The sequence below is a fragment of the Tyto alba genome, unplaced genomic scaffold (assembly GCF_018691265.1).
Source record: "Tyto alba isolate M040663 unplaced genomic scaffold, T.alba_DEE_v4.0 Super-Scaffold_39, whole genome shotgun sequence".
In the NCBI taxonomy this organism is placed as follows: domain Eukaryota; kingdom Metazoa; phylum Chordata; class Aves; order Strigiformes; family Tytonidae; genus Tyto; species Tyto alba.
The window spans coordinates 10,132,591-10,145,831 of record NW_024881314.1 but is presented as its reverse complement, the minus strand read 5'-3'; the positions used below and the strand labels follow the sequence as shown (position 1 = coordinate 10,145,831).

The window sequence follows — 13,241 nt, the reverse complement described above, 5'->3', positions numbered from 1 at the left end:
TTTTTTAAACCAGAGAAGCTCCCCCCATTCACTTTATTACATGCAGCTGTGCTACACTCAGCTGCAGGAGCAACACAGGTGAAGGAGAAAGCAAAAGTGCCTGCTTCAGCCAGCACTGCTAGGGGGAAAAGCCCTTCAGACTACAGTTTCAGATTTAATTCCTCCTCTTTATCTAGGAAGGAGAAGGTCTGAAGAAAAGGAGAAATGCAGTGACCATTTCCACTTCTACACTGCATACTTTCACAGTCCCTCTAATCCAGCTCACACCCTGCTAGTCACCCAATGACCTACACTGTTTGGTGTGTTACTCCAATCCCAAAGTTCTGGGGTAAAATGATGGAAGTATAATACACACACATGTAGAAAAAAGCAATAAGAAAAATGCTTAGAACAGGAGTTACCAATGCTGCCGTTAAAATAAAGAACAGAAAAAGGCATATAATGCCCCTGTAGGAAACAACTTTACACAAGTGCAAGACACAGTAAGCACACAACTCTCTTCTGAAGGCAACATTCAAATACATAAAAGAAGAAAGCTATTCTCAGTATTTCATCATGGTACAAGATGTAGCTCAAAGCAATGCTTCAGATTTCCCCAATTCTACAGGACAATCTTGCCCTGGAGCAAGCTACACCATTCATCCATACATAGCCACACCTTCCTTTTTTTTTTTTTCCTTCCCCTCTGCAAAAACAACGCACCACCTCAGGGAAGACAAAGCCGCCTGCACTCCTGCACTGTACGCACCGTTTGTATTAGTATTCTGCTGAACGGGAGACAGCAATTACATCTTCCTAAATAATGATTCATTTATTGATTACCTACACTATCGAATGACAGATAAATGAAACTACATTCTGACTATGCAACAGTTCCAAATAAGTAAGATAGCCAGCTACAATTTAATCACTATAATTGTATAATAGAGTAGAAATATGTTTTCCTTTTTATTTTTAGTTTGGGTTTTAAACAAAACAGCCTAGCTTCTTAGTGTGCACCTGCCACTTCACAGTAACTTCCACACCCAAGGGGGCAGGAATCAAATTACCTGTATTTCAAAGTTATTAAATTATGTTTAATTTTCCTCATAGGTAAGCTTAAAAAGACAGCATGCATGTAGTGACTGGGAGAGAACAAAATCTCAGTCAAGTAGTGCTTTTATAAGATATGCTTGAATAGCAACACCAGTACATGCAATTTCAAACGTAATAGGGTTATCCTGCAATAAAAGTGAAGTTTCATCTACTTTGCCAAGAAGGTTCTTTTTGTGGTGCTGTAGTTTGAATAGATCAGGTAGGGTTTTAGAAACCAGTTTAACTAGGCTTTAGAAAGTAAATAAGCAAATATGAGCAAGTGTATCTTGTTGAAGTATTTCAATTCTTGTTGAAATATTTCTAACAACTGTCCTTTTTTTTTTTTTTTTTCCCATCCCCTTAAGAGTGGTAAGGTCAGGAAGGAAAAGGTCTGATGTATCATCTACAGCAATTTAAGTCTGTAACTTCAATATATTGACAATTTCATCACTTAATAACACAACAGTCATAAGAAAGCAGAAAAGAAACTTCTATCAGTGAATACGGAGACAGGTATTTCTTTTATAATATTGTCATAAATTGTACTTTAAGAATACTATTTAAGTGGTTAATTTTTCACTAGTCAAAAGTGAAATATTTATTTCCCTTGACTGCTGAGAACACAGAAGACAATGTCTTTCCATCACAAAAAAAAATCACCATCGAATTACCCCTCTGCTTTAATGTGTAACTACAGAACCACAGTCTGAATGGGTTGTGGGGCAGGACCCAGCTTAAGTAGCGTACTACTTCTGTATTTTGGTACCCAAGTGAGTTTTCCCAACAAGACACACTAACATGCCAAAGACCATGACATGAAGCAGGAAGACATGAAGCAGCTCTCTTCAACTCAACACCTTCTTGTTACCACCAGTACACTTAGTCTATGATGGAGACCACCTTGCCTTTCAAGTCTGAGCGTAGCAGCCAGCTACTTACACTCCAAGTTCAGCATTATCTGTGTTCCTCCAAACAGCTAAACAGCAGCGCTAAAGACTGCAAATGAAGGATAAACCATCTGCAATTTCTAGCACCAAGACAAAGAAAACAGTTCAGCATTGCAATCACTCAATTTTTTTTTAAGGAGGTAGCCTTTTCCTTTCAGGTAAACAATTTATTATTTTTCTACAAGAATCTAATAGCTTGTGTTCTTATACAGGCAGATGTTTTTGCTGTGTAATTCAGCTCACAATGGATATTATATACCTTGTTTCAAGATGCTGAGTTCTGCATTTTTTAAGGGTAGCAACAATTTGCTTGTGGCTAGAAGTATGACTCTTCTTTAAGTAAAACAGTGACACACCTAAGGCTAGATTTAAAAAAAAAGCTGTATGTAATTATCGGCTTGCTGACACAATAGGTGAAACTGTGTGTCATACTTTATTTGAATTTTTTTTTTTTCACCGTTTCTCTTCAGAGTGGCAATTCTACCTTCAAGAGTTGATTATATTTAGAAAAGGTACGGCTAACATAACTACAAAGGTATCTACAAAGGTATTTAAGTAAAGCCTTAATATAGCATTAATACTTGCTAAAACACTGTCCAGCATTGTTAGAAAACAAAGCATGTACAAACCACACCACGTTACAACTGATCATAAGCAATTCTCAGCTTCCCCCTTGCCATCCACCCTGTGCTTGTCTCCACTGCACCAACTTATTCCAAAGTTGTCGTATCTGGCATAGCCAGAGTGTTAATTGGTATTACTACCTTAGGTAGAAGATATCAATTATTTGCATTTGACATTTTCCTAAAAAGAAAAAAAAGAATTTGTTTCCAGAACAGTCTGAGAGCTAAAAGACAGGAGCTTCTTCAGAAGCATAAACTCCTTCATACCTGTCCACAAGTTCCCACTAACTGCTTTGTGACAGTAAAGCAAAATAACACACACCATGAGAAGTTAAAATGATGAGCTTGCATCTAATGTATGGAGAAAAACATGATTCTTCACCATGGCAGGGTGAAAGAAGTAAAAGAAATATATTCCTCAAAGCATCATGAGTGGAAGAAAAATTCTGATAAATAGAAAGCTTACACACTCCCACTTCGTCTTTTTTAAAATTTCACAAGAAACAAGTTTACCAGACCTCAAAAGAAACCTTAAAGTCAGAAGATAGAAGCAGAGGATGTATTTTCATAAGGCTTCTGACCAAATCTACAAAAAGCACCAGTTTTGAACCAGACTTTAGTACTGGTATGGCTGTACTCATCCTGAAGATCTGCTCGCAGTGAGAACATAAATGTATTACCGCTGTCCTTAAACTTGCAGCAAATAACTCTGCACAGGTAACAGCCTGCTAGAAACATTTGTTAACATTCTGGTCATGGGTGTCACTGTGACTTCACTGCTACCTGTGCTGTTTAGATTCAAAATAGGAATACAACTCAAGATATGATCATATTATTTCACTGTGCAAGCACATCTTTAGGTACCTTTATGTTAAGAATTTCATCCTATATGTAGTTTACCATGAACTCAGCTAGAAGGGAATTAAGTATGACCCTGCAAAATAAAATATTCCTTCAATGACTTACTATGGCAAACATCAGTATTTCTAGCATGCTTAACTGAAATAAGGTCTACTCAGGAGCACCACATTCTCTTTCTGAAAGTCATCCAGAAACAGTGGATGTCATCATGTTCTAGCACAGCATTGTGTTACAAGACTCCTCTCCTTTAACATCTACACTATTGTAGATGAAACATCAAAAAAAAACATTAAACTACTTTATCAGAGACACAAGGCTAAGATGTCTTAGAATTTTTTCTCTGCACACTTCAGAGAAAAGACATGACAGCTTAAAAAAAAAAAGAAGAAAAACAGTGTTTGGCCTTTGAAAAAGAAACTTGACATCAGGTTCTTGGATGGAAAGATTTTATCAGGGTCTCAAAAAAGCCCAGGAGCAAGTACCACACAGATAAGAGACACTGTTGTGTGACCCTGCACTAAAGGATGAGCACTGAAAAGTGAGGATACAAGGATGAAGAACCACAGGGACTGGCAAGGGGACAGTGCAATCAGGATCAAGTAATAAAAATGGATATGTAGGGCTCACAGACTGCCCCAACGAACTTTAAAATCAGCTTTTATAGAAGAAATAAAAAGTCACATATTGGACTAAGTAAGTAGTCCTGTGTTTCCAAACAAGGCTTTTTGGATGAGATTGACATACTTCTGTCAGCAATCTGAAAGCAAGCCAGCTCCTAGACAGATGCCCAGGAGCACAAATCACTGTATAGTCCAAACTTTTTTTTTATTTTTTAAAAATATAATACTAAATAACTACTGCTCAAAACCCCTCTAATGGAGACAAAGATGCCTGAGTTGCTACTATCAATGTTTATACTAAAAATCTGCCAAAAAACTGTTAGAAGTTCCCTCTGTGCTTGCAGTGCAAAGCACCTATTAAAGACACCTTGAAATGTCAGCCAGTGTGCTGCCAACAAAAAGACTAAGTGCTAAAGAGAGAATCCCACAAGCAAATAGGAGGAAAAGCATGAGATGAAAGAAAAAAGAAAAAGGTAAAATCAATTTTTATCTGCAAAAGTATCATTGGTATTGAGTGAAAAGCTGCACCAAGCTCTAGTTCACCATTGCAGTATCACAGATTCTGATTTGGAATCTTCTGAAAATTTTTGAAAACTTCAAAACAGAAACCACAGATTGAAAAAGAAGTACATGCATGTGTTTCCGTTCAACTGTAAGTAGTGTTTAGTACCCTGGTCGTTCTGGACTGGGGTACTCTGTAAAAGCAGAAGGTATCAAAAAACAAAATTTTCTCATGTATTTGTTAATTTTAGAACGTCTCATTAGGTATAATAACAACATTATTCAAAAGTGATATGTTACTAAGAATTCAGAATTACTATATACAGCTAAAGTTCCCATCACTTCCACAAACTGGAAATGGTCTCATGATTTACTCAAAATAATCTTTGAATTGGAACTCTCCAAAATGAAAATTATAAACTGTACAGAAGAACCATGAGGCTCCAAAATGGCTATTTAGAGAAGAGCTGAAGTGTAGTTTCATCTTTTAGACCAAACCTGCTCAACTTGCAAGTTGTAAGCTGGTCAATAAAGACATGCTATATTCTTTGCACAATACCCATGTGCCATAGTACCAAAACTCCTGAATCATTAGAAATATGTGTTCACTTGAAAAGGTAAAAAGTAACTTCTTCCATAAGTTTTGTCTTCTTCTAATATTTCTAGCTCTTTATGACTCCATAAAGCAACTCCCCAATTTTAGAGTGGTTTGTTATTTCTACCTGTACTGCACTAAGGTTCCAATTCTTCATCTTAAAGCTGATGATCAAGCAGACAGCAGATGACATTCCCCCTGCCCCCCAACCCAAGTCTCCACTAATTTCTCTGAATCTTCCTACAGTGAATTTGTTTGGATTTTTCTTTGGTTTTCTCATGACAGATAAATAGAAGGAAATTAAGTCATCACAACTGATAAGGAAATACTTAGATGCATTTCAATCCAAAAAGTTAAACTGCATCATACAGCAACGACAAGAAATTTCAGACTTCAACAATGACATGGAAAGGCAACAGTATCGTTTATGTCATCGTCATCCCACCCATATTAAATTCTTTAAGATATTCAGCATGTCTGCTAGCATGAATTAATCAACTTTTTTCAAAATTATCATGGAGAAGCAAAAATATACATTCCTTGGCAAACAATATCCAGAGATCAATGAATTTCATTCACATTATATGGGACACACATTTTAACCATGAAGGTATTTCCCCTAAATGGATGTATCACTTTTCATCAATATCTAACTTTAAGTGTCTTAAATATAGAGCATTAGACTCCTAGATTATTAACTTCTAGAATATACGTAATTAGACTATTAGATTAACTTCTAGCTCCTTCCTAATTTTGACCAAAGTTTAAAAATTAACTGTGAATAGCTTGGTTTCTTATTGCCACAACTTACCTTGAAATCTGATTAATAAATGGTATGAGTTCTGCAGGATCATAAGCACGAGCAAAGGCCCAGCACACATAGCACGCTGCATCTCTTACATTGGAACCCACGCTGCATGCCCCCCTCTTCTCATCATATGACAGCGCTTTCAAAATGACAGGAACAACTGTTAGATTGAAAAACATACAAAAGCAACAATTAGGACCATACAGTGAACCAAAAACAAAAGGTATAAGAGCATTCAGTGATCATTAGAGAAAAGACACAGGGTGGAGTTGTATGTTCTGAAAGAAAAACATGGCTCTTAGTATGTGCTAATTTTGAAGTTGATTAGAAAGACGGGTTCTTTTCTTAATACACTATTTTGTTTCTTTCTCTGTAGCAGTTTATTTTTTTATTTCCTTCATATATAATTCAATGAGGATTAAAGCAAGTGGGCTACATAAGAAGTAACACTGCTATCATTTATTACTCAGTGATACACGTTTAGAAGTCAAAGTAATTTTAAAATGCAAAACTTTAAACTGTCTGCTTTTTAAAGTACTGGACTTTAATTATTACAGCAGCACCTATTACTAGAAAAAAAGTATTTCTTAAGAAATACAATATCGTAGCTACCACAAAGTAAAAGAATCATTATCCATCTTTTAGCAGGCAACAGTTACCACAGTAGAGGTCCTATTATGACAAACTCTTCTTAATTAACAGTTCTTGTGAATCATCAATATTCCAATCCTGAAAGGGACTTAAGTACAGTTTTTGCATAATCAGAAAGCGAAGTGACACATTCGACATCATTCTTTCATTAAGCAAGTAAGTTGTGATACTTTATTCACCATAGAACTGATACTTGGCAGGACTACAATACAGTCTTTTAAGCTTGAACCTATCAGCACTGCCAAACTGCACAGATTATAAAGACAGAATATGTATAAACTGCAACGTAACCTAGAAATGCAAACAGGTGGGCTTTGGTCTAATTTCTGCTCAGACATCCAAAACAACACTGATGACTACATGCCTCCCCACCAGCACAGAATGATTTAATGACAGACCAGAAGCCTTTGATGAAGGAAAACAGTATACCCACCACCACCCCCCAAAAAAGACATTTACTATTTTTAGTTCGTGTTTTGTGTTGTGGTTTTTTTTTTTTTTTTCCTATCAGTCATGTTAATTATATCAATTTCACCAACATCAGTTTTTGTTAGACAGTAAGGAAGTAAGATGGAGATCTTTGCATCCTAAACAGCAATATGGAATCCTGCACTGCACTTCCAAATGTACTCAAAATGCACTGAAATTGATTCTAATGTCCAAATCTGAAAATGCTGTCTCATGAGGCCCAGCAGAGAGACTCAAGACAGCCATCCTGGGAAGGTGCCTTTTATTTCACAGTCATGCTTATTTGGGATGGTGTGGACAGGGAGGGACACTAAAACACAAGACAACATTTAACAGAAACTAAGCTATACATCAGACTGTTAATGTTACACTTGAATCCAGCTAGTTATAGGAATTTGAAAGATCATCAGCAGGAATACACTGTGTTTCTGAATGGAAATAATATACTCTGTATTCTTAAGAATACTCTGCTTCTCCTTACTGATCGCTTTAATGACATGCATACTCCAGAACACAGAGCTTCCTTCTGGGAGAAAAGGGGCATTACCTGTGTTCATGAAACAAATCACCATCCAAAAATCAACTGATATGATAGACATCTTATCCAAGGCAGCTCTTTGAAATGCATGTATCAGGCACTGTTTCCATTTAATGAACAACATGAGAAAACTTTGGATTGAGTACGTTTAGCCAACAAAGGCCTAAAAGCCGCAGACCTCAGTATAACGTGTCTCTGTGCCACATTTTATTGAGGGAGCTCCAGAGAAAATGCAGTTGCACAGAGCAAAAGCCCGGGCTGAGCACTGGAACCATACAATACTGTTGCGGTGGGACAGTGGTAGGAGTACAGCTCTTCTGGTTTTCAGTCTCATTGAGGAAAACAGAGAAAACACAAGTCGTAAAACAGAAGTAAAGGCAAATGAAGATCCCAGAACCTTATCACAAAGGCCTCGGAACACAGATACGGTTATCATAAGGAAGTGACAAAAATAAACTTAGGAAAAGAAGTAGATTAAGAATTTCACTTTCATGCTTATATTCCCATCAAAACAGCAAAAGTCAATACAATTTTTCTACTTCCAAAAAACTTATAGAGGAATCTCTTGCACAGTTGTAGTATATCCTGTCAGAGTTTAAGAAATACTGTATATATGCAAGGCTCCCTGGAGGGCTTTCTTTTGGTATCTACAAATCCAGATATATAATTTGAATATGTCTCTCTCTAGATGGTATGTCTTTTAACAAATGAATAATGTCTGCAGAAACAACAGCCTCTAGAAAGAAGGAAAAAAAAAATAAAAAGAAACAATTTTTCTCCTTCCTTGTATCAAATTTATCAAATGCATCTTTTTTCTTTAGAAAATGCTCGTCAAAAGGTGATCCCACTGTACAAGAAATGGGATCACTGAACTGTATTTCATTAGCAAACTGTGCCTGGATATACTTGAGTGGATATAATCAGAAAATAATTAAACTTCAGTGTACTGTTCATCACTGTATGCCTGATGTTTTAAACAAATAAATTATGCATCACAGCTGGAGAAGTGTTAAAATGCCATTTAGCTTCATTTTTACCTACTAAAGAAAATAAAGCAGTAATTAGAGGGATGGTCAAGATATGACTATTAGGAGCACTAGCACTACATGGGGAAAAAAAAAGCAATTCTCATTCAGGAACAATGATATAGCAAAGATGGATGGATATTTGGGCACTTTCCAGTTCTGAAAGAAACTGCAATAAAAATCTTTAAAAATGTAGACTAGCTTGTTTTGAAAAATGCTGCATCAACTGATGAAAAAAAAAAAAAAAAAAAAGTCATTTGCAGGTTCTACAGGAACACTAAAACAGATGCCAAAGGCAATTTTGCAAAGCTGCTGCAAATTTCCTTCAGCACAGGGTGATTACTCCAGCTACTTTCAACAGCTGTGAGTGCACTCTCACCTCTCTGTGTACTGAAGGAAAGGTGGAAGAAGGCCCCACTACCAGCTCCTCACATTTATATTGTCTATATGAAAGAAAAAAACCAAATTTTTTTCAGTTCAGGGCATTAATTTCCTAAATGGTAGGGCCAATACTAAATGACACCTAGCTTATTAGGATCAGTCTAAGACAGAGGTGATGCTTCCAGGGGTCTGTAACAGCAGATACTAAGAAAATGCCAGAACAGCAGCACTATTCCTCTGAGCAGCTCAAGCCTTCCCCATTATCTGTCAGCAGGCCTTTGGACTCACACCTCTGATGTCCTACTCCTGTGTCTGGGACTCAAAGCATTGCTGCTGCCAGAGAACCAATGCGACTGCGAAGTCTGGAGAGGGAAGGGGGACAATGAAAAGGAAGGATACAGAAAAGGACATTTAGAAGGTGGGAGAAAAAGGAAAAACAAGGTGAAGTATACAGCAGTAAGGGCTAAGTAAATATAAATACAACAACGACAACAAGGGAAATACTGATCTAGGGGTCATCTGTTAAAGTTTTTGTGCTATCACTGACTGAATATTTACTGGTGGACTGTGGACTACAGGAAATACTATAAAAAAATTGCTCCTGACAAACGTTTGCATGTTTGAAAAAGTACATCCAGAACTGCATTTCCTGTTGGTATTTAAGAGTCATAAAAACCCTAAAGAAACACTACCCAAAAATTCCAGGTTTCACTTCGTTATTTACCATACAGTTCTTCAAACACAATGTGGGGATTGTTTTTGCTACGGCTTCCTGCAGTGTCGGAAAAGCCTGGCTGAAGGAAGTCATGAAGGAACAGTACAGGCAGAACTATCTGTAGTATTTAGTCCACTGTAACTGAAGTCTCTTAGAAAACACCTTCCTAATCCACAGTTTGACAGACTCTGTATTCACATTATCTCATGTTCACTTTTCATCTTCAGTCTAAACACAAAACACTAAGTTGAATTTTATTTAATGTTTTTCTCTGGTTTAAACTGCTCACATTCATACTCTTCTAAAGTATTTTTGATATACAAAGTAGCAATGAAGTCCACAGCTTTGTAGTCAGCTTCTGCATTTTGTATCTGCTATGCAATTTCAATTCAACATTATAATCACTTCTCAAATATTCAGGATGGTCAGTGTTGTTCTGTGCTGCTCTATTTCATTTTTTTCAAATTTAATATCATGTTGAATTAATACCTAAAACCAGTTTATTAAAAAAAACCCCACAAATAAAAAAGGCTTTATAATAAAAAAATTCCAGAAGAAACTTATTTTAGTTTTGAAGGGTGGAGACAATTTTCTTCATTTTTGAAATTATGAGCATGCTCCTTCTATGTAAAAGTAGAAGGCTAGGAGATACAACAAGGACAAGACCTGAACTGTTAACTTTAAAAGTTACCATTTCTTTCACAAATCTATGTTAAAAGTTTGCCATTAAAATCAGAGGACAAATAGTGTCCACTCTCAACCTAATTATTAAAACAATATCCACCTGTTTGGGTCTGTGAATGCTCAAGAAAATACAGTCACCTTTACCTGTAGCCTAGAGGTATTAATAAGCACCTGTTACACTCCACCCTGCCTTACCTAACAACATAACTGCAGGTTGCAACACAGCTCTTTGCTCAAGCCTTGTGAAAATAAAGAAACAACTTCTGGCTTCAAAGCATTACAAATAAGAGATTTTTTTTTTTTTTCCTCATACAGGTTGCACAGATATTTTGCTTTTTAAACACAGATTTTAAACAATCAGATGCTAAGCACCTTTCAGGTGCAGGTGATAGACACTAGACAACTAATTAAGAAACCTTACAGAAGATACTGTCTACTGAAAGGTCACATGTACACAAATAAAAAATGCCTCATATTATTCCTTTAAAAAAGCGCCTTTAAAAACATACTTTGCACAAACCTAGACTATAACACATGCCATCAGGAGCCCTACGTTACTTTAACTTCAGACTGTAATTTTTTTAAAATTTGCTGCAATGTTTATCATAAAAAACATACAAATATAGCAATTAAACAAACAACAACAATAAAAAACTGTTCCTTAGCCTTAGGTCTTGTGTCCACAAGAAAACTGTCAACTCTGTTTCATTTAAAACACATTTTCACTGGATCTCAAGTTAATTAAGAACTTTTGTTTAAAATACGCCACTCTTAAAACAGATTAAGCTAATGTTACCTCTTATCTAAGTTCTTCATTTTACATGGACCATTAATGCAGAGAAGTCTTCTCAATTCATAAGTAATAAATTGCAAAATAATCTATTTTAGTATTTTTTCTTATATATAGTTCTAAAAAAAAATGGGTATCTGCCATTACAGAAAGAAGTACTGTACACAGTATCACTGTAGGAGCAGCTAAGAACATTACTATTAATGAATTATAAAGCTTAAACACAGTTATAAGTATCAATACAAAGATTAATAATTTTATGCTTCGAATTTTTCTTCAATTAAACTAACTAATTGCAGAAGTGTCCTTCGGTAGGTTCATCCTCTTTGTGAGCCTCAGGCATTAAAAAAAAGTGTAAACAGCCATATCTACTGTATGTCAGCTTCCTATGTTTTAAATAGCATACCTACCGCTATCATTCATATGCTAAAAAAAGAACTCTGCCTTTTCAGTGTAAAGAATTTCAGATTTGAGACCACATGCTTTTACAAGGCACTCTAACCTCTTCTAGAAAAAGAGGCAGGACCTAATTGTAACTTCATTAGGGCTGTTATACTACTATTTAATATATCAACACAGATGCAAACATAGATAATTTCAGGTTAGACCGATTATCAGAAATAAGTATTTCTTTAAAGTTCTGCCAAACATTTATAATTTGTTCTCATTTTCTATACAAGCTGTCTACTTCAGAATTTATTCTTAAATGACTTTCATCCAGAGGATAAATTCTCCAGTGAGGATCAGAAAACACATGTGCTGCTTTGTCTGTTGAAAAAATTTCAGTATTTCTGTGCAATTCTCTAACACTGCATCCTGCAGGGCAAGTACCTAAAAACTGTCAACAGGCGGCCTCTCTTCTCTCATTCCTGCACCCAGGTTTGACCTAGTTAGGAGTCTGACAGGGAGGAAAGGAAGAGTATTACAATTCATCCACGCTCAGAAGATACGTGAGAATTTAACAGCTGAAGTCTCTTAAACTAGCATAACTTTCTCACAATTCTTAACACTGACCCACGTACAGAAGGCTATATACATGCATATCCACAAACCAAGTAAGTATTTTCTAACCCGTGACTATGAAGGGCTGTGTCTGTCTGGTTGCAATCTCAGCTCAGTCTCTCACTACGTAATGAATTAAGAGAGTCTTTAATTATATGATCACGTGATATTTTTTTTCCATGGACCTATCTCAATCAGCACACAGGAAAGACCTGCTCTAGCGATGAATCACAGCTGGGCAGCAAAGAAGATTGTTGTCTGCCTCACTGCTGAGGGAGGAAAATATGTATTGCAAAAACTGGCTTTCAGGCAGAGAGAAGGGATTGTTGGTTAGGTTGGATGTTGCCCTAAAGAACTACATTCTAACTACATCTCTGCCAAAGACTTGCTGTTTGATACCAGTCTCATTACTTAAATACAGTATTTAAAAGAAATGGACACTGGCTCTCATTTCCCAGGTATCTGCTTCAATAAACTAATGCCAGGTTTGCAGAACTGCTACAGCTCTGAAATTAGTGTGAACTTTTGAGTATGGCAAGGGGCCAATGAGGAAGCAGACAAATCTGGATTTTGGCCAGTCTATCTCAACATCATTATGTAACACAGCCATAAAAACTCAAAATCTTCAAGCACCCCTATACCTGCTTACACTGAAAGGCCCGCAGCTGACCTAGGACAGTATTGGTCTACCTTTTCTGAAACACAGAGCGATGAATATTTTGGGGATTCATCTACCCACTCATACCCAAGGCCATACTAGAGACCTTCACAGAGGTTTACAGCTAATATAGCTCTTACTTTAACTTGACCAGTTGCAAACTGCAGGTTAAGAACATGAAGAAACAGGCTTACAAGGAAATCCTAAGTAGTAAATGAATTACTCTCAAGGAGTATAAAAATTTTGTAAACTTATAACACTGTATGTCAGAAAAATCACCAAAGAAACCCCAACCTTTAG

General features: G+C 36.4%; 1 protein-coding gene across 4 annotated transcripts in view; it reads right to left on the bottom strand.

The window, feature by feature from the left end:
• TBCD (tubulin folding cofactor D) overlaps positions 1 to 13,241 on the bottom strand; it is a 130,340-nt gene that overhangs the window by 68,320 nt on the left and 48,779 nt on the right. For all 4 annotated transcript variants that reach the window (XM_042802361.1, XM_042802363.1, XM_042802362.1 and 1 more), the window contains one exon: positions 6,033 to 6,189. In XM_042802361.1, the coding sequence (XP_042658295.1) occupies positions 6,033 to 6,189 (157 nt within the window). The remainder of the gene's footprint in view (positions 1 to 6,032; positions 6,190 to 13,241) is intronic.